This window comes from Chiloscyllium punctatum, chromosome 2 (assembly GCF_047496795.1).
Source record: "Chiloscyllium punctatum isolate Juve2018m chromosome 2, sChiPun1.3, whole genome shotgun sequence".
Taxonomy (NCBI): Eukaryota; Metazoa; Chordata; class Chondrichthyes; order Orectolobiformes; family Hemiscylliidae; genus Chiloscyllium; species Chiloscyllium punctatum.
The window spans coordinates 11,756,657-11,783,297 of record NC_092740.1 but is presented as its reverse complement, the minus strand read 5'-3'; the positions used below and the strand labels follow the sequence as shown (position 1 = coordinate 11,783,297).

The 26,641-nt window shown below is 43.7% G+C and overlaps 1 protein-coding gene across 1 annotated transcript in view; it reads left to right on the top strand.

The window, feature by feature from the left end:
- The window catches only part of LOC140493752 (junctional adhesion molecule-like), a 36,607-nt gene extending 10,894 nt beyond the window's left edge, over window positions 1-25,713 (top strand). The window contains exons 2-4 of the mRNA XM_072592596.1: window positions 2,122-2,508; window positions 10,614-10,961; window positions 25,292-25,713. Coding sequence (XP_072448697.1) covers window positions 2,122-2,508; window positions 10,614-10,961; window positions 25,292-25,713 — 1,157 coding nt within the window. The remainder of the gene's footprint in view (window positions 1-2,121; window positions 2,509-10,613; window positions 10,962-25,291) is intronic.
- The last annotated feature ends 928 nt before the right edge of the window (window positions 25,714-26,641 follow it).

The following is a 26,641-nucleotide window of genomic DNA, read 5'->3' as shown; positions in this document are numbered from 1 at the left end:
AGAGAATGCCAGTTGGATACAAAATTTGCTTGATGGTAAGAGACAGAGTGTAGTGATGGAGGTTTGTTTTTACATTGATCCATGAGACCTCATTTGAGGAACATTCTAAGATATCATCCATCTTATGTCAGTGATTAACTCCTTCATCAATGTTGCAACACCCCCTCCTCTTTGACATTCCCCCTACCCCGACATGTCTCATCTCACAGTTCGATAGCCCAGAACATTGTGCTGTCAATCCTGTCACACCCTCAACTACGTGTCTGTGAAAACAACAATATCTCATCCCCACTCATTAATCTACACCCTCAGCTCGTCTGCCTTACTCACAAGTAAATGCCATCCATCCATGCCACACTCCCTTATGCCCTCACTTGACGATATTCACACTGCCTTCTGGATTTACTTGGATTTCCTTCTCATCGTCTGTTAGCTCAGTTGGTCTGGGATGTGGAGTGATGCCAACAAGGGATGTTTAATTCCCATATTGTCTGAGGTGACCATGAAGTTCGAATCTTCTCAACCTTGCTCCTTGTCTGAGGAAGAGTGACCCTCAGGTTAAATCATGACCAGTCATAACTTCCTTTAACGAGACAGGAGTTCTCTCGCACAATGATGAGTTTACTTTTTTCCTTCAGTTTATTTTTTTCCATCTTCATGTCTCTCTGTATCCCCTCCCCCACACCCCCTCAATGCTTCGACAGCATCCCCCATCCCTCTGCTATGACTGATGAATGAGCCAGGTTGCTGAAGGCTGGCTGGGTAATAGAGTAGAAAGTGATGGGAAATAGAAAAGGTTCTGCAGGGAGGGCCCTGAGTCCTGCTCTTCAGATCACTCTGGGTCTCCTGGAACAATGGAGAGTTCAGATAATGGAGAGTCCAGTTACAAGTGGGGTTCCGCAGGGATCAGTTCTGGGTCCTCTGCTGTTTGTAATTTTTATTAATGACTTGGATGAGGGAGTCGAAGGTTGGGTCTGTAAATTTGCAGATGATACAAAGATAGGTGGAGTTGTGGACAGTGAGGAGGGCATTTGTCATTTGCAAAGGGACTTAGATATGATGCAGAGCTGGGCTGAGGAGTGGCAGATGGAGTTCAACCCTGCCAAGTGTGAGGTTGTCCATTTTGGAAGAACAAATAAGAATGCGGAATACAGGGTTAATGGTAGGGTTCTTAGTCAGGTGGAGGAACAGAGGGATCTTGGGGTCTATGTACATAGATCTTTGAAAGTTGCCACTCAGGTGGATAGAGTTTGTAAGAAGGCCTATGGTCTATTATCGTTCATTAGCAGAGGGATTGAATTCAAGAGTCGTGAAGTGATGTTGCAGCTGTACAGGACTTTGGTTAGGCCACATTTGGAGTACTGTGTGCAGTTCTGGTCGCCTCACTTTAGGAAAGATGTAGAAGCTTTGGAGAGGTTGCAGAGAAGATTTACCAGGATGTTGCCTGGAATGGAGAATAGGTCGTACGAGGAGAGGTTGAGAGTTCTCGGCCTTTTCTTGTTGGAACGGCGAAGGATGAGGGGTGACTTGACAGAGGTTTATAAGATGATCAGAGGAATAGATAGAGTAGACAGGCAGAAACTTTTTCCCCGGGTACAACAGAGTGTTACAAAGGGACATAAATTTAAGGTGAAGGGTGGAAGGTATAGGGGAGATGTCAGGGCTGGGTTCTTTACCCAGTGAGTGGTGGGGGCATGGAATGCGCTGCCCGTGGGAGTGGTAGAGTCAGAATCATTGGCGACCTTTAAGCGGCATTTGGATAGGTACATGGATGGGTGCTTAATCTAGGATAGATGTTCGGCACAACATTGTGGGCCGAAGGGCCTGTTCTGTGCTGTATTGTTCTATGTTCTATGTTCTATAACTCTCAGGTACCAAACCCTCTCTTCAACCAACAGCGACAAACACCCACTGTCTAACATCAGGATGTTTACAAACCACCCAAAGCCCTCTGTTGTATCCAGCCCGGAGCTCCTTCCACTCTGTCACTCGTCTGTTCAGAAACCACAATTGTATCATATTATATCTTTTCTCACTCAATAACAGATTCAATGTCTTACCTCACTGTTTGGTGTCTGTGCTGTGTTCATATCCTCTCTCTCTCTCTCTCTCCCCCCACAGCGGATTCTGCTAATGGTTGGTCAATAACAATCGCGGATGGAGTGAGGGCTGAGGAAGGAGGCTCCGCTGTCTTACCCTGCAGCTTCACCCACCCTGACACTAACCTCACACTCACCGGCTCCATCTTATGGTACAAGGGGAAATCACGGGCTTTAATCTTTAAGTGCACAGATCCTGGTCCAGACCATTCCCAGGGTGAGCTGTGTGAGAATGTGATAATGCGGGACGGTGGGAATCGATTCAGATTCGTGGGGAACCTCAGCAACAAAGATGCCTCAATAATGATGGAGGGACTGAGCCGGGAGGATGCTGGTTCCTATCGGTGTCGTGTGGAGCTCAATATCGGCAAGTGTCAACCACGGTATCGAACACGTCTGAAAGTGGAAGGTGAGGAACAATGTTCTGATGTGTTACTGCCCTGACAACTCAATGGGGACAGGCTCCACCTGGTCTGGGAGCTCTTGGGTTGGTTCCTTCACTTGGGCTCTTCCAGTTGGTCTAAGGCAGGAGGCAGTGAGAAGGACAGAGACAGAGAGGCACAAAGAGAGAGAGAGAGAGAGAGGCATGACTGGGATTTAGAGACCATTCCATTACTAACTTTGAAACCTCCCACAGTTACACTCATTCATTATCATGTTCAAACTGGCTTCATTGCTCTGGGATCGGGAACAGAGAAAACATCACTGACAATCCAAGCTCCAAGATCCCCACCAATGAGGGTCCAGGTTTATCAGCATTGGGTGAGGACAAGAGAGACCTGGCACCTCCTGAACCCTCATTGGATGAGCTCATCTCAGGGTGAAGGAACCCTCAGTTCACATGAGCTGAGAACCTCACTGTTGCTATCCTCCACCTCTATTGGCTGAGGAGAAAATGGGGGGAGCTGTCCTTGCCAGAGGCTAATGTCCTGGGGATTGTGGCAGATTGTGAAATTTGAATTTGAAAATATCTAGAACTGAAAACTAGTCTAATAATGACTGTGTAATCGTCACCATTCAAAAAGAATCTGGGTTAATCATGTCCTTTTCGAAGGGAAATCTGCTATCCTTACCCGATCTGACCTACATGTGACTCCATACCCACAGTTATGTGTTTGACTCTTAACTGCCCCTCAGTTGTGGATAAGGAGTGAACCCAGGAGTGCAAATGAAACTGTGGCTGCAAGAGCAGGTCACAGGCTAAGAATCCTATGAATTTACACACCTCCTGACTCCAAAGCCTATTGGCCAGTCAGGAGTGTGATGAAATACTTCCCACTTGCCTGGAACAGTGCAGGAAAATATCTCACTGCTCTGTCATTATTACTGGGTCAAAGTCCTGGAAATCCCACCCTAACATCATTGTAGGAATAAAAATAACTATAAAATGCACTGCAGCAAGACAGCAACATTTCCTCCACCAGCACCTTCCAAAGTAGGGACCTTGAAGAGCTCAGTGAACAATGACATCAGATACAGGCCATCCTGACTTGGAACTATCTTTTCATTGTCCAAGTGGATGTGGGTGTCCCATGCACAGTCAGCCTTTATTGGCCAGCCCTGGAGAAGGAATGGTGAGCTGCCTTCTTGAACTGCTGTATTCCCTCAGCTGCAGGGACATTCACGATACGGTTGGGAAAGGATTTCCAAGGCTTTGTCCCAGTGACACTGAAGGAATGATGAAATATTCCCATCAGGGTGGTGAGTGTCTTGGAGGGAAGCTTGTAGGTGGAGATGTTCTCCTGTAACCCATGTTCATCAGTGAACAACCATCCCCATTCTGACCTTATGGTGGAGGGAGGGTCATTGACGATGCAGCTAAAGATGGTTAGACCAAGGACACACTAACCTGAGGAACTCCTGCAGAGATGTGCTCTGGAGCTGAGATGACTGATCTCCAAGAAGAACAACCAGCTTCCTCTGTGCCAGGTCTGACTGAAACCCATGGAGGTTTCCCCCCTCAGCTTCCCCCTGGATTCAGTTTTGCTCAGGTTCCTTGATGCTACACTCGCTCAAATACAGCCTTGATGTTAACAACAGGCACATTCGCCTGTACCTGTCTTTTTGTTTTTTCCGTTGTTTCCCTATTATTTACTATCTATGCTACTTAACTCTGTGATCTGCCTGTACTGCTCACAAGACAAAGCTTTTTGCCGTGCCTCGGTACATGTGACAATAAATTCAATTCAATTCGATTCGATTCAATTCGATTCGATTCGATTCAATTCAATTCAATTCAATTCAGTCACTGACAGCTTCCAGCAGTTTAATTGGCCAAATTGAAAATATGTAACATTTCACTGCAAACGAGATACCTCAGTTGTTTTGAGCATGATTTGAATCTAAACAATCAGATTAAATTATCCCCCCGAATATTAAAACCCAATCGAGTTTGAATTTATTGTTTTTGCCAACATCAAACTAATGAGACAATCTGATGTTTGGGGTATATAAAAAAAAAGCAGATATGTTGAAAGTTAGACAGAGAGTAACTGCCATTGAAAAACTGCTGTACAAAACACTCTCAATCAAAGGGACCTTCTTCATATGAAACATCTTTGCAGTGAAAGACAGAAGTCGATCCAGGAGATCTTTAGCTGAAAGAAGAAACACACTGACAATGACAGCCACTGTGTGGTTTTGTAATGAAGCTGATGTAATTTTAATACAGGTGGTTATTGGAACAGTATATTGTTATTGAGTTGGAGGCAGAAAGCAAGCAACTAAGGGAAAGGAAGCTTAGAGTTGGAAATAGTTGTTGTTTAATGTTCACTTTGAGAGTTAAAGAATAATTTGATTTTTTTGTTTAAGTATTGGAATTTGGGAGTTCTCTATCACTTAGACGTTAACAGATTACGATGTGAGATGAGCTTTTCTGGGTGTTTGGTTGAAGTCGCAGTTAAAGTTTCAGTTTGGGGGCTCATCTGCGATTTGGACCGGTTTAGACAGATCCAGTCTGAGATTTGAAAAGATTTGGGTACAAAAGATCCCAGCAGATTTAAACACTTGCCGATTAGTGTCCAAGATTTTTAAAGAAAATGTAGGTGAGAGAATTGATTTATTTTCAGTTATTTGTGGTTGGTTAAATCAAAAGTCGGAGGTCACACCCTTGGATTGTGTATCAGAGGAGAGAGAGAGATCAAATCAGGCAGGTGAGTTAGCTAAACAGCACTGAAAGAGGGTGCAGTGTAGATTGAAGCAGGTGGCAGATAAAAACTCCGGAATTCAGACATTTTCCCGTGGGGATGACGTGTTAGTATTGTTACCAATGGCAGGATATCCTTTCAAAGTCAGGTTCTGTGGTCCCTGACAAATTGAGAAAAAAGTTGAGTCAGGTAAACTATCTGGTAAAGATGCTGGACAGGAAAAAACTATATTGGGTATGTCATGGGAATATGTTGAAACATTATTATAATAGAGAGAGGGGGAACTGGAGGAACAGTGTTAGTTACTGGCCCACAGAGTGAGGAATCAAATCTCATGCTGTGCAGTTTGATTGCCTGAAAATATATTAAACAATGAAGAAGTCCTTGAGGAGTGGGATAGGTTAGTGAACAATCTGTCCCAGGAACAAAGAACCAGTTGAAATGATTGTTGCAGCAGTACAAGGACATATGCAGGAATAAGATGGAGAGGCCTGATCCTCTTGTGCATGAGGTAGAAGTAGGGAATGCTGTTCCAATAAAACAACACACCTACAGGCTTAATCCTTTCAATGCCACACAGGTCCAGAAGGAAGTGGATGCAATGCGCAATGAAGCTATCATCGAACTGAGTCAAAGCAAGTGGAGTTCGATGATCATGTTAGTTGCCAAACCTGACGGGATCAATACTAAAATTGGAGGACTGTACAGAAAAATTTGGACAATCCCCTTATATCACAAAGTTGGACTTACTGTTTGGGTATTGTCATCCCTTTATCAGAGAAAGTGAAATACATTTCTGTGTTTGTCACCCCAAATGGGTTATGTCAATTCAATGTCCTGCCCTTTGGAATGAAGAACACACCAGCCACATTTAAAAGGCTCGTGAACAGAGGTGTGGCTGTGGTAACAAACTGTGCAGTACATCTGGATGATGCAGTGATCTATAGTGAGTCATGGAAAGATCACATGGTACAGTTGGCACACAGCTCTTTGAAGGATTAAGAGAAGCAAAGCGGTAATAAAATTGAAGAAAACACAATTTGTGAAGGCAGAGGAGACATTATTGGGACAATACATCGGGCATGAAATGTTGACCCTCAGGAATGCAAAGACAAAGACCATCGAGGAATTTCCACAAACAACCTCAAAGAAAGAAGTGCTTTGATTTTGGGGACTAAGTGGATTCTACTGGGAGTTTGTTCCAAATGTCAGCAGGGTAGTGACTTCACTCACGGATTTCCTGAAGAAGACCACAACATTTCGGTGGATGGAACAATGCCTGGAGACACTTGACAATGTAAGAGTTGTATTAACCGCGGCACCAGTTTTAGCTGCACCAAATGTTGCAATCAAAGTTGCAATCGATGCTCATGATATTGGTCTTGAGGCTGTACTGCTACAGGAAGATGATGATGGAATTGAATAGCCAGTTGGTTACTTTTCAAAGAAACCCAACACCCACCAGAGAAAAATATTCTACCATCGAAAAGGAATTATTGAGTTTGGTACTGTCGGAACAACATTATCGCAAATTTAATGGATAAATTTTAAATAAGGTTGAACAGATAACAATGTTATACATATGTGTGCGGAAATTAATATGAACTTCAATTAATATCCTATGAATTTCATTGTCATGGGATTAAGAATTAGGCAAAAAATGGAGACATCTTTTCATTATGATGGTCCATTTTTTTTCGGGGGGGGGTTGTTATGAAGTTGAAGGTGCGTACTGTACCTTTAAGTGAGAGTGAAAGCTGTTCTGCACTGAGAACATGCAGGCACCTGTCACGTGACTAACGAGCAGTCTCAGACTGTACTGGAAAATTGAAAATATGTAACATTTAGCTGTAAACTAGATACCAGTTGCTTTGACCATAATTTAAATCTCACCAATCCGTTTAAATTATGCCCCAGGATACTAAAACACAATCGAGTTTGAATTTATTGTTTTTGCCAACTTCACAACAATGAAATCACCTGATGTTTGGGGGATAAAAAAAAGCAGACATTTTGAAAGTTAGACAGAGAGTAACTGCCATTGAGAAACTGCGATTCAAATCATTCTCTATCAAAGGTACCTTTCTCATATGAAACATCTTTACAGTGAAAGACAGAAGACAACTAAGGGACTTCTTGAGCTGAAAGAAGAAACACACCAGTAATAACAGCGACTGTGTGGTTTTGTAACGAAGCTGATGTAACTTTAATATGGGTGGTTCTTGGAACAGTAGATTGTTATAGAGTTGGAGACAGATAACAAGCAGTTTAGGGAAAGGAGGCTAAGAGTTGGAAATAGATGTTGTTTAATGTTCACTTTGAGAGTTAAAGAATAAATTGATTTTTAATATAAAAGTGAATTTTTGGAGTTCTCTGTTCCTCATACTTTAACAGATGGCGATGCGAGGTGAGCTTTTCTGGGTGTTTGGTTTAATTAGCAGAAGGCTTCACCGCCGTCTCATAACAGCAGCTTCACCTGGGCAATCAGGATGGACAATACATGTACATCATCTGGGCCAGTGATACCCATGATGGAATAAAACAAAAGGAGAAATTAATGAAACAAAGAACATCCTGAGGAAAAACCAAAAACAAAGCTGCAGATGCTGCAAATCCGAAACAAAAATGGAAATTGTCAGAAAAGCTCAGCAGGTCTGGGAGCACCTGTGGAGAGAAATCAGAGTTAACGTTTCAGGCAGAGTGACCCTTCCTCAAGATGCTGAGAAGTTTGACAAGACAGATTCTGAGAGGATATTTGTTCTTGTGAACAGAAGTCAAACAGGGGAACAATTGCAAAATAACGGATTTTCTATGTAAATTGAGATGAGGAAACATTTAATCTCTCAGCTCCTCTTTTAAGTTCATGAAGCAAAGAACCACATGGCTGATTATCCCCCTCCTCCTGCACCCAAATATCTGACTTAATGTAGAAAAGTTTAATCTGGACTCTGAGTTTAAATTAACCTGTGCTCATTTCAAAGGTCACAGGTTGGAGCTGGTGAATGGTTCCATTAGGAATGACACCAGGGGGTTCTCCTTCACACAGAGTGTGGTCAATACTTTGAACGTGTTTGCTGGACAGAGTGAGGGGGAAAGCTGTAAAATCCTTGACCTCATTTAAAGAAAATTAACTTTGAGCAACGGGTGGAGGGTTCTGCATGAATGAATTCAGGAGGGTTCAATGGATCCAATCTGTAAGTACCTTCAGCAGTCACACGGCACCAGGTTATAGTCCAACAGGTTTATTTGAAATAACAAGGTTCAGAGTACTGCTCCTGAATCAGGTGAAGTCCTTGTATCATGTGACTTCTGACTTTGTCCACCTCAGTGCAACACTGGCATCTCCACATCATGGAAATATCTTGTAATCAAGATTTGGAGATGCCGGTGTTGGACTGGGATGTACAAAGGTAAAAATCACACAACACCAGGTTATAGTCCAACAGGTTTATCTGGAAGCACTCGCTTTTGGAGCACTACTCCTTCATCAGGTGGTTGTGAAGTATAAGCTTGTAAGACACACAATTTATTGCAAAGGTTTACAGCTGACGTAACTGAAATTATATATTGAAAAAGATCTGGATTATTTGTTAAGTCTCTCATCCATTGGAATGACCATGTTGGCTTCAATTCTTTTACATGTAGATCACAAAACATTTTTTTAAAAGTTACATTCACAAGTGAAATTTAACAATTGGTGTCTGTCAGCCCAGATAATGTATTGAAGGTGTGAGCTCCCCTGGGTGATACTGTCTGTGCCACAATGTTTAGACTGATTCTAATCGAAAAAAATGAAGTTATAGAATCTTACATAGATTTTTGAGCAAAGTAAAATGTAACTCTGCAAGTACAAATTCACCCCCACAAAATTATATGTGCATATGTGTGTGTGTGTGTGTGTGTGTGTGTGTGGGGCGGGGGTGGGGAAGGGGGGAGGGGGGTGGTTGTGAATGTCTGTGAGGAGTGTGTGCCTGTATGTGAGTGTAAGTATAAAGTCTGTGAGAGGGGCATGTGTGAGTGTGGCAGTGTATGTGTGAGCGTATGAGAGAGGGTTTGCATCAGTGTGTGCGTCCGTAGGAGTGTGTGTGTGTGTGTGTAGCGTGATGCGGTCACTTGTCATGTGACATGAACCCAAGATCCTGGTTGAGGCCATCCCCATGGGTACCGAACTTGGCCAAGAGCCTCTGCTCGGCCAGTTTTTGTTGCTGCCTGTCCCGAAGTCTGCCTTGGAGGATGGTCACCTGAAAGTCCAAGGTTGAATGTCCCAGACTGCTGTATGTGGCAGGTACTCATGCAACTCAGCCAACGTTGTCTATCCCATTCGCTGCAGGCAAGGATACCCTGAGGCATGCTACATTGGTGAGAGCAAGCAGAGGCTACAGCAACGGATGGATGGGCACCGTACAACAATCAACAGACAGGAGTGCTCCCCCCCGTCCCCCACCTCCACAGTCAGAGAACACTTCAGCGGTCCTACACACACACACACACACACACACATACACTCCTCTCGACACACATACGGACGCAGATACTCTTTCATACGCTCACAAATACACTCCCACAATCACACATGCTCAGTCTTACAGACTTATACCCCTTTATACTCATACTCACACACGCGTACACTCTTTCACAGACACTCACAGCCACCCCCCAAAAAACACACACACACACCCACACACACACACATATACGTTTGTGGGGTGAATTTGTACTTTCAGAGTTTCATCAAATTTTGCTCAAAAAACTGCATGAATCCATGTAAGTTTCTATAAAGTCAATTTTTAGATTAGAATCAGTCTAAATGTTGTGGCACAGACAGTAACACCCAGGGGAGCTCACACCTTCAATACATTACCTTGGCTGACAGACACCAATTGTTAAAGTTCACTTGAGAATGTAATTTTTAAAAGAAAATTGTGATTTACATATAAAAGAACTGAAACCAACATGGTCACTCACAGACGAGAGACTTAACAAATATCCTGGTCTTTTTCAATATATAATTTCAGTTACATCACACTGTAAACATTTGCTATAAATTCTGTGTCTTACAATCTTATATCCACAATCACCTGATGAAGGAGCAGCACTCTGAAATCTAGTGCTTCAAATTAAACCTGTTGGACTATAACCTGGTGATATCTGATTTTTAATCTTGTAATCAAGGTTTTCAAATTGAGTGGCGAGGAGAAATTTTGATCAGGGTGACTCTTCTTGGGGAATGTCCAGCACAGACCTGTTAGAGATATGAGTGGAGTCTTTAATTGCTCATTTTATTGTGAAGTTGAAAGGAATGTAACATATTGAAATAAGACCTTCTGCACACTGATCTCATCCATTCTGATGTTTGTCCTTTCCTCAGATGTTCAGGGAGACCTCTCAGTGGTGAGTGGGACAGAGGGAGATTCAGTTACTTTACCCTGTATCTTTGAGACCAGATCCTACCCTCCCCTGACCACTGTTACCTGGATGAGGAAGGAGCCCTACCAACACATCGTTACATTTACAGCCCAATCACAGGGAACCTGGACAACTGGACGCGGTGGAAATCGGTACGAGCTCATCGGGAACCCAGGGGAGGGAAACGCCTCAATCAGGATAAACCAGCTGAGACTGAGGGACAATCACACTTACCTGTGTCTGGTGGAGTACAGATCAAGAGTCAATCTTTTGTATCTAATCCAGAAAGAGACACGGCTGCAGGTACATGGTAAGAAACCGTTCACACATTCTTCAGCCTGTAGAAGGTGCACAATGAGAGTGGAACAGATTCTGTGAATGTTTTGTGATTTGATTTTCTGCTGAAAGGACATGGAACTAAAACACTAACCCTGTTTCTCTCCATCGGTATTGTCTGCACTGCTGAGTGTTTGCAGCATTTTGATGTTTAATTAAAATGTCCAGCATCTGTAGTATTTTAACTTTGGGATTCAAATTGAATTTTTTTCAATATTTAATGTACTATGCTTTGCTGATATTTTTTAGGTGCTTCTGATGTAAGTATTGAAAGACATTGACACACTGAGAATATTTAGCTCAATCTCCAAATGACCCAAAGTTATACTGACATTAAGATCATTCCCCCAGTGTCCATCTGACTGTGTGAGGCATCCCAGACACGTGGGACCTATCCGAGCCCTGCATTCACCCATGGGCGAAAACAGGAGTTGGTGGTGTACTGTTACTGTCACTGGGTGACTAATCCAGACACCCAATTCTGGGGCCGTGGGTTCAAATCCCAGCAGCAGGTGAATTTTTTTTTGAATCTGGAATTTAAAAAAAAGCTAACCTAATGGTTGCATGTGACCATTGTTGAGATTTAGAAAAGCTGATCTGATTCAATCATACACTTTAGGGAATCTGGGTTAGAACAATAGAACAATAGAACAATACAGCATAGAACAGGCCCTTCGGCCCACGATGTTGTGCCGAACTTCTATCCTAGATTAAGCACCCATCCATGTACCTATCCAAATGCCGCTTAAAGGTCGCCAATGAATCTGACTCTACCACTCCCACGGGCAGCGCATTCCATGCCCCCACCACTCTCTGGGTGAAGAACCCACCCCTGACATCTCCCCTATACCTTCCACCCTTCACCTTAAATTTATGTCCCCTTGTAACACTCTGTTGTACCCGGGGAAAAAGTTTCTGACTGTCTACTCTATCTATTCCTCTGATCATCTTATAAACCTCTATCAAGTCACCCCTCATCCTTCGCCGTTCCAACGAGAAAAGGCCGAGAACTCTCAACCTATCCTCGTACGACCTACACTCCATTCCAGGCAACATTCTGGTAAATCTTCTCTGCACCCTCTCCAAAGCTTCCACATCTTTCCTAAAGTGAGGCGACCAGAACTGCACACAGTACTCCAAATGTGGCCTAACCAAAGTCCTGTACAGCTGCAACATCACCTCACGACTCTTGAATTCAATCCCTCTGCTAATGAACGATAATACTCCATAGGCCTTCTTACAAACTCTATCCACCTGAGTGGCAACCTTCAAAGATCTATGTACATAGACCCCAAGATCCCTCTGTTCCTCCACCTGACCAAGAACCCTACCATTAACCCTGTATTCCGCATTCTTATTTGTTCTTCCAAAATGGACAACTTCACACTTGGCAGGGTTGAACTCCATCTGCCACTCCTCAGCCCAGCTCTGCATCATATCTAAGTCCCTCTGCAGCCGACAACAGCCCTCCTCACTGTCCACAACTCCACCTATCTTCGTATCATCTGCAAATTTACTGACCCACCCTTCGACTCCCTCATCTAAGTCATTAATAAAAATTACAAACAGCAGAGGACCCAGAACTGATCCCTGCGGAACTCCACTTGTAACTGGACTCCATGCTGAATATTTACCATCTACTACCACTCTCTGACTTCGACCGGTTAGCCAGTTTTCTATCCAATTGGCCAAATTTCCCTCTATCCCATGCCTCCTGACTTTGGATCAGTTAGCTGGATGGTTGGTTTCCAAAGCAGTGTGATGCCAACAGTGTGGGTTCAATCCCCACATTGGCTCAGGTGACCATGAAGGACCCTCCTTCTCAACTCTCCCCTCACTGAGGTGTGGTGGCCCTCAGGTTAAACCACCACCAGTTGTCTCTCTCTCTCTCTCTCTCTCAAGAGAAAGCAGCCCATGGTCTGGTAATAATATAACAACTTGATTTAGGGAATGAAATCTGCCATTCACACTCAGTGTCATGTGTTGCCATATGCAGAATCTTGAGCCCTCTCTCTCCATCAGCACCACCTCACACAGACTCAGGGCTGCTCATAATCCACCAACTCTGCACAGTCCACTTCTAACTCTGTATTGGGAAAACAAAACACTGACTGGGTGATTACTTTGCAGAACAGAAATGTTCTGCCCACAAAAAAATGATTCTCAGCATCCAGTTGCCTGCCATTTCCACACACCACCTTTTGGGGACCCAGTGACCTTCTGGACTCAATATTGAGCTGAATAACTTTAGGGCCACAGCACCTTCTCCTACCTCCTTCCCCCAACCCCCACACACCAGGCCTTGTCATCACATGGGCTACTACCAAAACAATCCATTGTCAGTGATGAATGGTCCCCATCAGCAGCTGTTCATTCTCCCAGGCTGACCTTTCCCCTTTTGTTTGTCTGTCCAATTGCTTTTCTCTCTGTCTGGGGTCTGTTTCCACTGAGTGTTTACTCCTGTCCCCTCACCCCCCTCCCCATCTTCAGCCTCTATACCAACCTTTTCCCAGCTATAATCAGTTATAGAGTCATACAGCACAGGAGCAGACCCTTCAGTTCAACGAGTCCATGCTGACCATAATCCCAAACTAAAGTAGCCCCACCTGCCTGCGCTTTGTACATATCCCTCCAATCATTTCTTTTTCATGAAATTATCTAAATGCCTTTTAAACGTTGTAACTGTCCCCACATCCACCATTTCCTCTGGAAGTTTATTCCACATAAACCACTCTCTATGTAAAATAAAAACTGCCCCTTAGAGGCATAGAGTCATAGAGATGTGCAGCATGGAAACAGACCCTTCGGTCCAACCCGTCCAGGCCGACCAGATATCCCAACCCAATCTCGTTCCACCTTCCAGCACCCGGCCTATATCCCTCCAAACACTTCCTATTCATATACCCATCCAAATGCCTCTTAAATGTTGCAATTGTACCAGCCTACACCACTTCGTCTGGCAGCTCATTCCATACAGATACCACCCTCTGCGTGAAGTCTGTTTTATATCTTTCCCCTCTCACCCTAAACCTACGCCCTCTAGTTCTGGACTCTCCAACACCAGGGAAAAGATTTTGCCTAATTATCCTATTCATGCCTTTTGTAATTTCGTAAACCTTTATAAGGTCACCCCTCAGCCTCCTTCCTTATGTCTTTTTAAAATCTTTCTCCTCTCACCTTAAAGATATGCCTCAGTCTTGAAATCTCCCACATGAGCAAAAAGACACCTGCCATTCACCTTATCTATATTCCTCATGCTTTTATCGATCTTGATAAGGTCACCTCTCAATCTTGTACGCCCCAGTGAGAAATGTCCTAGTCGCTCCGGACTCTTCCAATAACTCAAGGCCTGCTTTATTTGCAACATCCTGGTAAATCTCTTCTCCAGCTAAATGATATCCTTGCAATAACAGGGTGACCAGAACTGGACACAATAGAGGCCTCACCAGCATCCTGTCCAACCTGAACATAACATCCCAACTCCGATTGAAAAAGGTCTAATCAATGAAGGCAAGTGTGCTGAACCACCATATACAGAGATGATGCAAATTTGGAAGAATTCTGTACCTGAATCCCTAGGTCTCTGTTCTTCAGCACTACCCAAGGCCCTACTTTTAATTGTGTAAGTCTTCCCTTTGTTTGTTTTCCCAAAGTGCAACACCTCACACTTATCTTAAACTCCATCTGTCACTCTTCAGCCCATTGACCATTTGATTAAGATTTTTTTGTATTCTAAGATAACCTTCTTCACTGTTCAATATTCTATCAATTTTGGTATCAACCACAAACTTGCAAAACATGCTCTTTGTAGTCTCTTCGAAATTGTACATATAAGTGACTGATAAAAGTGGGCCCAGCACTGATCCCCGTGGAACACTGCTGGTCACAGGCCTCCAGAACAAAACCCTCCCTCCACCGTCACTCTCTGTCTTCTGCCTTTCAGCCAATTGTGCATCCACTTGCCAAGCTCACCCTGAATCCCATGGGATCTAACTTCACTAATTAGTCTACCATGCGGAGCCTTGTCAAAGGATTTACCAAATTCTAAGTAAACAATGTTTACCCCTCTGCCCTCATCAATTTTCATGTTTACTTCTTCAAAAACCTCCATCAAGTTTGTGAGACACGATATCCCTTGCACAAACCCATGCTGACTATCCCGAATCATTCCTTGCCTCTCCAAATGCATATAAATCCAAACTTTCAGAACAACTTACTCACCACCGAAGTCAGACTCACAGGTCTGAAGTTCCCAGGCTTCTCCTGACATTCCTTCTTGAACATGAGCCACTCTCCAGTCATTCAGCACCTGACTGTTATTTATGGATGATACAAATGTTCCTGGAGGGGGCCCAGCAATTTCCTCTTCACTTCTGACAATGTCCTGGGATTGAGTAGATCACGTCTCAGAGATATATATTTATATTTTCAAAGACCTCTAACAATTCCTCTTCTGTATTACAAGCTGTTTTCAAAACATCAATATTTATTTCTCAGAGTTCTCTAGCCTCCAATTCTTTCTACACAGTAAAAACTGACACAAAATATTCATTTGATATCTCTCCCATCTCCTGAGGGGTGGCATGATGGCTCAGTGGTTAGCACTGGCACCAGGGACCTGAGTTCAATTCCAGCCTCAGGCAGCTGGAGTTTGCGTGTTCTCCCTGTGTGGTGAGGGTTTCCTCCCACAGTCCAAAGATGTGCAGGTTCGGTGAATTGGCCATGCTACGTTGCCCATAGTGTAAGGTGCATTAGTCAGTGGAAATGAGTCTGGGTGGGTTGCACTTCGGCAGGTCGGTGTGGACTTGTTGGTCCAAAGGGCCTGTACATTTATCCCTTCACCTAACACTACGGTCAATTTTAGCTTAGCCAATTCACCAAATGTGCACATTTTGTGGACTGTGGGAGGAAACCGGAGCACCCGGAGGAGATCCACGCAGACACGGGGAGAATGTGCAAACTCCACACAGACAGTCGCCTGAGGCGTAGAATTGAACCCGGGTCTCTGGCGCTGTGAGGCAGCTGTGCTAACCACTGTGCCACCATGCCGCCCACATTGTAGGGAATCTAAAACACAAAGGCAATCTCTTTGATTTTTAAGGAGACTTACACTCTATCTCTTGTTGCTGTCTTGGTCTTAATGTACTTACACAATCCCTTTGGATTATCCTTAACCTTATTTGTTGAGGTTATCCCATATCCTTTCTTTGACTTCCTGATCTCCCTCTTATGAATGGCCTGACACTCATTATACAGTGCAAGAGATCCATTTGGACCCAGTTGTTTATATTTAGTGTATGATTCTGTCCTATCCCTGACTGGAACCTCTATCTCTTTATTCACCCATTGTTCCCGAAAGCAGTACAGTTGAAACCATCCTTTGTGAACGGTCTTTTCAGACTCAGAAGAGATCGCAGTGATCCAAGAATCTGAATCCCTGAACATTACACCACCTCTTCTGCCATTGATTTGTCTCCTTTATCCTTTTGTTCCCTCATCTGAGCTTGGCCCTGGGAGTAAATTAGAGATTACTACTTTTGAGGGTCTAGTTTTTAAATCTTCTACCTAACCTCTGATATTCACTTTGTAAAGCTTTTATTCTTTCCCTTCAATGTGTACAAAAACTTCCAGTATCTCACTCTTCCCTTTAACAGAATGTGTCAAACATTTTGCAATGTCCTTAATCCTAGCACCAAGAAAACAGTATAATATCCTAGATTCATGCTCACTGCTGCGGAACCTCCTATCTGTGCCCTTGACAGGAGAATCACCGACAACAATTATTCTTTTAAATTTGTCAAACCCCTCCAAACATAAGATTCATTCTTACAGCCCAAGATCTGACTGTCCCTCCTAATTTCCTCTGAGAGACTATCCTTTCAACAGTACGAGAGATTTCTGAACTACCTTCTTACCTTTCCTGACAGTCATCCTTCTATCTGACTGATCCTGCTGTGTTATCACCTCTCAAAATCTACTGGCCATCTAACTCTGTGTCTCTTGTATGCCTGCAATGTCATTAAGTCTAAAAAGAAGCAACTTACAATAGCATATTATCTCTAAAATAAACTACCTTTCTTTATCCAAAGATAAACCTTTCTTTATCCAAAGAGTTAATATTAAGCACAAGTGGTCCAGCCCCAGCTATCAATGTTCTGATTAAAAATAAAATCCCACGTGTCAGCCTGTCCAAGAGGTGTGTAAACACAACTAGGTTTGAAACAAAACATTCCTCAGCAATTAAAAAAAAAAATTGCTTTAGTGAGTTTAAAAACATCTCTCTCATAATTTCATAGTGGAAAAAGACTGAACAGTCCACATGTGGGCCTGTCCAAAACTTCCATTGAGAAAACTCCATTTCATAAAAAATTGTGTGAGGTTGTTTTGCTTCTTTTGCATTTTTGACGAGAAAAGAGCTAAAAATGAATCAAATAAAAAGCTTATATTAATGAAATTTAATAAACGTAAGAAATCTCAAAGTAAATCTGGAAATAAATCTGAATCTCAGGAGCAGCTGCAAGATCCACACTCCTCTCGGTCCACCTTTTTTGATCATTTTATGTCTGAAGATGTGTCACTGGACCCAAAACATTAACTCTACTTTCTCTGCAGAGATGCCACTGTACCTGCTGAGTTTTTCCCACAATTTCTGTTTTTGTCTCTGCCATCCTTACTTGGTCAGGTCTCCAGGACAGGGGTTGACAGTACATCAGTATTGAAGAAGGGTGTTCACTGTGTCAGGTCAGTGGAAGCGAGTGTGGGTCCTGGAGGTTGGGTCAGGGGCTGTGTGAGGAACAGCACTAGGTCCCATGATTTCTGTAAAATCTTTCAAATAACCGAGGTCAGGCTAAACAGCCTATCGAATCCCATCTTCTGCCTCGCTCTCCTTAACAAAACCATTCTGTCTGCCTTTGATCCATCTCCATCTCTTAAGTGTAGATGAATTCTGCCCCTCAGAATTGCTTCCATAGTTTCCCTACCACTGAGGTTAGACTGACTGGCCTGTAGATACCTGGTTAATCCCTTGCTCACTTCTTGAATCATGGTACCACATTGGCTTTCCTCCTGTCTTCTGGCACCTCTCCATCTGCAGGTCTAAGCTCCATCTGTATGACCTGAAGTCTTCTCTTTAAGCTTTTCTACAAGATTAGCAGATTATAATTAGCAAAAACTGTTGTCTCATTAATTCCATATCAGACATAAATTTCAAAGTGTTGAAGAGCTGATAGCAATGTTTCCTTTTCCATCGTTAAGCAATGTGAACCGTCCAGGTAAGAATAACAAATTTCCTTCCCGAGAGTTTATGGTCATCATGAGATTCTTAATTCCAGATTTAAAATAAATGAAACTCGACGATGGAGGGCTTTGAACTCCATTACCCCAGAAAATGACCTGGATCTCTAGATTTATAGCCTCCTTACAAGACAACTCTGCTATTGCACCCCCGAGTAATGGCAGTCACTTGTCTTGAGTGAACCACACAGAATCTTCACTTTTCAGTACAATACTGAGCAATGACCTTGTTCCTGTCTTTCTTCACTGCTTCAATATGTGGTTTTGTAGCAATAATCTTCCCTCATGGAATCTCCTAGTAAACCACTCCAATCTCGTACAATTCATGTCAATCTTTTTTCGAAGCTTTTCCAATGTCGTTGGGTCTAGCTGCCTCTGGCTTCAGCACTGTAACCTATCGGGCCATAAGGGAGGGAGGATTGCTGGGTTGTCACGGGGAGTCAGTATTCTGGTCTTGGTGAGCTAAGTGATCTTGACATTGAGCTTATGTCCTGTTCAATATGTAGGACATTGTTGTGGTGCAGTGGGGAGTGTCCCCACTTCAAGTCACATTTTGCCTTCAGCCTACTCAGGACTCTACCAGAGATTGTCATCATGAATGGATCCTAATTCGCTAGATGGCCCTTTAAGAGAAAGTTGGGAGTCAATTATAACACTTTATTACATAGGAGATGTTGTGACAACATACACCTTAAACTGCTGTCAATCATTACATACTTCATCAGCATATGATGGGTCAGCCCCATGACTTGTTAGACAGTCTGAAGCAGCAAAATCGAAGTCAGATTGACAATAAACATCACATCCCAGTCAATCAAAATATTCCCTTCACATAAAAACACACATTATTGTTTCACATACACACTGATCCTGTGTGTGCCTGTTATTTTTGCATCGAAGAGAAGAACATAATAAAGGGATAATTGAACAGAGATATTTCAAATCATACAATCTTTAGATAGAGTGGATAGAATGTTTCCCCTTGAACTTCACAATTGGAGACATCAGAATAACTGAGGTCAGAATGGATTTGGGCCAAAGGGAAGGCTGAGGGAAGATTTGATTGAGATGTTCAAACTCATGAAGGGTCAGGATAGTGTCAATAGAGAGACTGTACCCACTCATGAAGGGTCAGGATAGTGTAGATAGAGAGAGACTGTACCCACTCATGAAGGGTCAGGATAGTGTAGATAGAGAGAGACCGTACCCACTCATGAAGGGTCAGGATAGTGTAGATAGAGAGAGACTGTACCCACTCATGAAGGGTCAGGATAGTGTAGATAGAGAGAGACCGTACCCACTCATGAAGGGTCAGGATAGTGTAGATAGAGAGAGACTGTACCCACTCATGAAGGGTCAGGATAGTGTCAATAGAGAGACTGTACCCACTCATGAAGGGTCAGGATAGTGTAGATAGAGAGAGACCGTACCCACTCATGAAGGGTCAGGATAGTGTAGATAGAGAGACCGTACCCACTCATGAAGGGATCAAGAACTAGAGGGCACAGTGGGATGGCAGTTTATAAAATATTATTGTTCACTCAGAATGTGGGTTCAAAAGTGGAGTGAAAAGAGATTTTAGGTTTCAGTTCTGTGAAAGTGACTTGTTCATTTGAAACAAAGGGTCAGAATGTGATCTGGAACATTGAAGTAAAGACACTGAGAAAGTGTCTAGATTAGATTAGATTAGATTACTTACAGTGTGGAAACAGGCCCTTCGGCCCAACAAGTCCACACCGCCCCGCCGAAGCGTAACCCACCCATACCCCTACATCTACATTTACCCCTTACCTAACACTATGGGCAATTTAGCATGGCCAATTCACCTGGCCTGCACATCTTTGGACTGTGGGAGGAAACCAGAGCACCCGGAGGAAACCCACGCAGACACGGGGAGAACGTGCAAACTCCACACAGTCAGTCGCCTGAGGCGAGAATTGAACGCAGGTCTCAGGCGCTGTGAGGCAGCAGTGCTAACCACTGTGCCACCGTGCCGCCCATGTCCTGGAGATAAGTGACCTGGAGCGTTCATTGCTGAATATTTACCAAGGTGAGTTTTACAGTCGATACAAACAGATTTTTGAATACCACCAGTCAGCTGAGTTCAGAAGAACAGTAGTCGGAAGAATAGTTGTTTTAAAAAAATTCCGAAAGTCTCCAGGTTGAGAGTTGTAAAAAAATCTCCAGATCATCAGCATTGAAAATAAGTCTGAAGCTGTTTCAGTACTCAAAGGAAGAGGGAGAGAAAGAGTCAATGAGTTGGTTTATGTTAATGCATTTCATAGAGAGACAGAGAGAATCCTATCTGGTGAAAATGCTGAGATTCAGTTGAGTGAGACATCCTTAAGTGAAGCTTACTGAAGTCACTGTAGACGACATCAACTGTATTATTCTCATCTTCATACCTAGACACCTCCTCTAAGATTCCATCAAATCCAACTCAATCAAATTCCTTTACAAATTCATGCTAAATATCCTGGATTAACCTTTGTCTCTCCAAGTAATGATTCATTCTGTCCCTCAGAATGATTTCCAATATTTTCCCCACCATTGATGTTGTCTTCACTGGCTTGTACTGTCCTGGTTTATCACGACCACCCTTGAACAATAGGGTAACAGGTAAAGGGATGATTGGCAAGTGAAATCACAAGGGTTCAGAGACACTGTCCTCCTGTTAGAGTGAAGGGTAAGGCCAGTAAGATGAGGGAACAATGGATGAGTAAATATATTGAGGCTCTGGTTAAGAATATGAAAGAGTCATGTCTTAGGTGTAGACAACTGGGATCAAGTGAATCTCTTGAAGAGTGTAAGGGGTATCGGGGCATTCTTATGAGGGATATCAGGAGTGCAAAAAGTGGACATCAGAGAACCTCAGCAGATAAGGCTGAGGATAAGCCAACGATATTCTACAAAGTCATTAGAAGCCAGAGAGCAACCAGGGAGGGAATAGGGCCTCTTCAAGATCAATGAGGTCATCTATGTGTAGAACCAGAGGAGAGGGGGGAGATATCCAAAACAAATTCATGCTAAATATCCTGGATTAACCTTTGTCTCCTCCGTTGTTCTTTAAAAGCTTCCTAGTCAGAAGTGACAGTCGGAAGTGACAGGACTTCTGTTGAATAAAGGGAACTATGGAGCTATGAGGGAGGAGCTGGCCAAAGGTCAATGGTGCAATACCTTAGCAGGGATGACCATGGAGGAACAATGGTGGATATTTCTGTGTATAATACAGAAGTTGCAGGATCAGTTCATTCCTAAAAGGAAGAAAGATCCCAGGAGGAGGCATGGGCGGCCGTAGCTGACGAGGGAAGTGAAGAAACATATAAAGTTAAAAGAGAAAAAGTATAACATAGCAAAGATAAGTTGGAAAACTGACGATTGGGAACCTTTTAAAGATCAACAGAGGATTATTAAGAAGGAAATACGCAGGGGAAAAATGAGGTATGAAGGTAAACTGGCCAATAATATAAAGGAGGATAGGAAAAGCTTGTTTAGGTATGTGCAAGGCAAAAAAATGGTTAGGACTAAAATTGGGCCCTTGAAGTCAGAAACAGGGGAATATATTACGGGGAACAAAGAAATGGCAGAAGAATTAAATGGGTACTTCAGATCTGTATTCACTGGGGAAGACACAAGCAATCTCCCGGAGGTAACAGTGGCTGAAGGACCTGAACTTAAGGGAATTTATATTTGCCAGGATTTGGTGTTGGAGAGACTGTTAGGTCTGAAGGTTGATAAGTCCCCGGGGCCTGATGGTCTACATCCCAGGGTACTGAAGGAGGTGGCTCGGGAAATCGTGGATGCGTTGGTGATTATTTTCCAGAGTTCGATAGATTTGGGGTCGGTTCCTGAGGATTGGAGGTTGGCAAATGTTCTACCACTTTTTAAGAAAGGTGGGAGAGAGAAAGCAGGAAATTATAGACCAGTTAGTCTGACCTCAGTGGTGGGAAAGATGCTGGAGTCTATTATAAAGGATGAAATTATGGCACATCTGCATAGTAACAGGAGAGGACAGAGTCAGCATGAATTTATGAAGGGGAAATCAAGCTTGACTAATCTTCTTGAATTTTTTGCAGGTGTAACTCTGAAGATAGATGTGGGAGATCCAGTAGATGTAGTGTACCTGGACTTTCAGAAAGCTTTTGATAAAGTTCTACATAGGAGGTTAGGGAGCAAAATTAGGGCACATGGTATTGGGGGCAAAGGACTAGATTGGATTGAAAATTGGTTGGCTGATAGGAAACAAAGGGTAATGATAAACGGCTCCATTTCAGAATGGCAGGCAGTGACCAGTGGGGTACCGCAGGGATCCGTGTTGGGACCGCAGCTTTTTACAATATATGTTAATGATATCGAAGATGGTATCAGCAATAACATTCGCAAATTTGCTGATGATATAAAGCTGGGTGGCAGGGTGAAATGTGATGAGGATGTTAGGAGATTACAGGGTGACCTGGACAAGTTAGGGGAGTGGGCAGGTGCATGGCAGATGCAGTTTAATGTGGAAAAATGTATGGTTCTGGATTAGTGGTGCTGGAAGAGCACAGCAGTTCAGGCAGCATCCAAGGAGCTTCGAAATCGACGTTTCAGGCAAAAGCCCTTCATCAGGAATAATTGCTGATGAAGGGTTTTTGCCCGAAACGTTGATTCCGAAGCTACTTGGATGCTGCCTGAACTGCTGTGCTCTTCCAGCACCACTAATCCAGAATCTGGTTTCCAGCATCTGCAGTTATTGTTTTTACCATAAATGTATGGTTATCCACTTTGGTGGCAAGAACCGGAACGCAGATTACTACCTCAATGGAATCAATTTGTGTAAAGGGGCAGTACAGAGAGATCTGGGTGTTCTTGTACACCAGTCAATGAAGGCAAGCATGCAGGTACAGCAGGTAGTGAAGAAGGCTAATAGCATGCTGTCCATCATACCAAGAGGGATTGAGTAAAGAAGCAAAGAGGTTCTTCTGCAGCTGTACAGGGACCTGGTGAGACCACACCTGGAGTACTGTGTGCAGTTCTGGTCTCCAAATTTGAGGAAAGACATTCTGGCTATTGAGGGAGTGCAGCGTAGGTTCACGAGGTCAATTCCTGGAATGGCGGGATTACCTTACACGTAAAGATTGAAGCGACTGGGCTTGTATATCCTTGAGTTTAGAAGGCTGAGAGGGGATCTGATTGAGACATCTTAGATTATGAAAGGATTGGGCACTCTGGCAGCAGGAAACATGTTTCCGCTGATGGGTGAGTGCCGAACCAGAGGACACAGCTTAAAAATATGGGGTAGACCATTTAGGACAGAGATGAGGAGAAACTTCTTCACCCAGAGAGTGGTGACTATGTGGAATGCATTCCCCCAGAGGGCAGTGGAGGCCCAGTCTCTGGATTCATTTAAGAAAGAGTTGGATAGAGCTCTCAAAGATAGTGGAATCAAGGGTTCTGTAGATAAGGCAGGAAGAGGATACTGATTAGGAATGATCAGTCATGATCATATTGAATGGTGGTGCAGGCTCGAAGGGCAGAATGGCCTACTCCTGCACCTATTGTCTTTTGTCTATTGTCTATTGTCAAATATTTTGCACCAGTTTTTACTGTGGAGAAAGAAATTGATGCAAGGGAACTCAGGCAAATAAATATTAATGTCTTGAAAGCAACTCACTTTACTGAAGAGGAAGTGTTGGAGGTCTTCAAAAACATAAAAGTGGCTTTGTGCAGGGGAAATCATGTGTCACAAACTTGACTGAGCTTTTTGAAAATGTAACCAAAAGACCAGTGAGGGCAGAAGGGGAGATATTGTTTACATGAACTTGTGTAAAGCTGTTGTCAAAGTTCCACATGGTGGACTAATTAGTGAAGTTAGGTGGCATGGGATTCAGGGAGAGAATGCCAGTTGGATACAAAATTTGCTTGATGGTAAGAGACAGAGTGTAGTGATGGAGGTTTGTTTTTACATTGATCCATGAGACCGCATTTGAGGAACATTCTAAGATATCATCCATCTTATGTCAGTGATTAACTCCTTCATCAATGTTGCAACACCCCCTCCTCTTTGACATTCCCCCTACCCCTACATGTCTCATCTCACAGTTCAATAGCCCAAAACATTGTGCTATCAATCCTGTCACACCCTCAACCATGTCTCTGTGATAACAACAATATCTCATCCCCACTCATTAATCTACACCCTCAGCTCGTCTGCCTTACTCGCAAGTAAATGCCATCCAGCCATGCCACACTCCCTTATGCCCTCACTTGACGATATTCACACTGCCTTCTGGATTTACTTGGATTGCCTTCTCAATGTCAGTTAGCTCAGTTGGCTGGACAGTTGGTCTGTGATGTGGAGTGATGCCAACAAGGGATGTGTAATTCCCATATTGTCTGCGGTGACCATGAAGTTCGAATCTTCTCAACCTTGCCCATTGTCTGAGGCAGAGTGACTCTCAGGTTAAATCATTACCAGTCATAACTTCCTTTAACGAGATAGGAGTTCTCTCGCACAATGATGAGTTTACTTTTTTACTTCAGTTTACTTTTTTTCCATCTTCATGTCTGTCTGTCTCCACCTCCACCCCCACCCCCACAATGCTTCCACTGCATCCCCCATCCCTCTGCTGTGACTGATGAATGGGCCAGGTTGCTGAAGGCTGGCTGGGTAATAGAGTAGAAAGTGATGGGAAATAGAAAAGGTTCTGCAGAGAGGGCCCTGAGTCCTGCTCTTCAGATCACTCTGGGTCTCCTGGAACAATGGAGAGTTCAGATAACTCTCAGGCACCAAACCCTCTCTTCAACCAAGAGCAACAACCCCCCACAGTCTAACCTCAGGATGTTTACAAACCACCTGAAGCCCTCTGTTGTATCCAGCCCGAAGCTCATTCCACTCTGTCACTAGTCTGTTCAGAAACCACTATTGTATCATATTATATCTTTTCTCACTAAATAACAGATTCAGTGTTTTACCTCACTGTTTGGTGTCTGTGCTGTGTTCATATCCTCTCTCTCTCTCTCCCTTCACAGCGGATTCTGCTAATGGTTGGTCAATGACAATCGCGGATGAAGTGAGGGCTGAGGAAGGAGGCACCGCTGTCTTACCCTGCAGCTTCACCCACCCTGACACTAACCTCACACTCACCGGCTCCATCTTATGGTACAAGGAGGAAACACGAGCTTTAATCTTTAAGTGGACGGTTCCTGGTCCAGACCATTCCCAGGGTGAGCTGTGTGAGAATGTGATACAGTGGGACGGTGGGAATCGATTCAGATTCGTGGGGAACCTCAGCAACAAAGATGCCTCAATAATGATGGAGGGACTGAGCCAGGAGGATGGTGGTTCCTATCGGTGTCGTGTGGAGCTCAATATTGACAAGTTTGGATCTGGAAAAGGAACACGCCTGAAAGTGGAAGGTGAGGAACAACGTTCTGATGTGTCACTGCCCTGACAGCTCAATGGGGACAGGCTCCACCTGGTCTGGGAGCTCTTGGGTTGGCTCCTTCTCCTGGGCTCTTCCAGTTGGTCTAAGGCAGGAGGCAGTGAGAAGGACAGAGACAGAGAGGCACAAAGAGAGAGAGAGAGAGAGATAGAAGGAGAGAGAGAGAGACAAACAGAGAGAGAGAGAGAGAGAGAGAGACATGACTGGAATTTAGAGACCATTCCATCACCATCTTTGAAACCTCCCACAGTCACATTCGTTCATTATCACGTTCAAACTGGCTTCATTGCTCTGGGATGGGGAACAGAGAAAACATCACTGACAATCCAAGCTCCAAGATCCCCACCAATGAGGGTCCAGCTTTATCAGCATTGGGTGAGGACAAGAGAGACCTGGCACCTCCTGAACCCTCATTGGATGAGCTCATCTCAGGGTGAAGGAACCCTCAGCTCACATTGGCTGAGAACCTCACTGTTGCTATCCTCCCCCTCTATTGGCTGAGGAGAAAATGGGGGGAACTGTCCTTGCCAGAGGCTAATGTCCTGGGGATTGTGGCAGATTGTGAAATTTGAATTTGAAAATATCTAGAACTGAAAACTAGTCTAATAATGACTGTGTAACCATCACCATTAAAAAAAGAATCTGGGTTAATCATGTCCTTTTGGGAGGGAAATCTGCTATCCTTCTTGAACTGCTGTATTCCCTCAGCTGCAGAGACATTCACGATACGGTTGGGAAAGGATTTCCAAGGCTTTGACCCAGTGACTCTGAAGGAATGATGAAATATTCCCAAGTCAGGATGGTGAGTGTCTTGGAGGGAAGCTTGTAGATGGAGATGTTCTCCTGTGTCCCATGTTCATCAGTGAACAACCATCCCTTCTTCGGACCTTATGGTGGAGGGAGGGTCATTGATGATGCAGCTAAAGATGGTTAGACC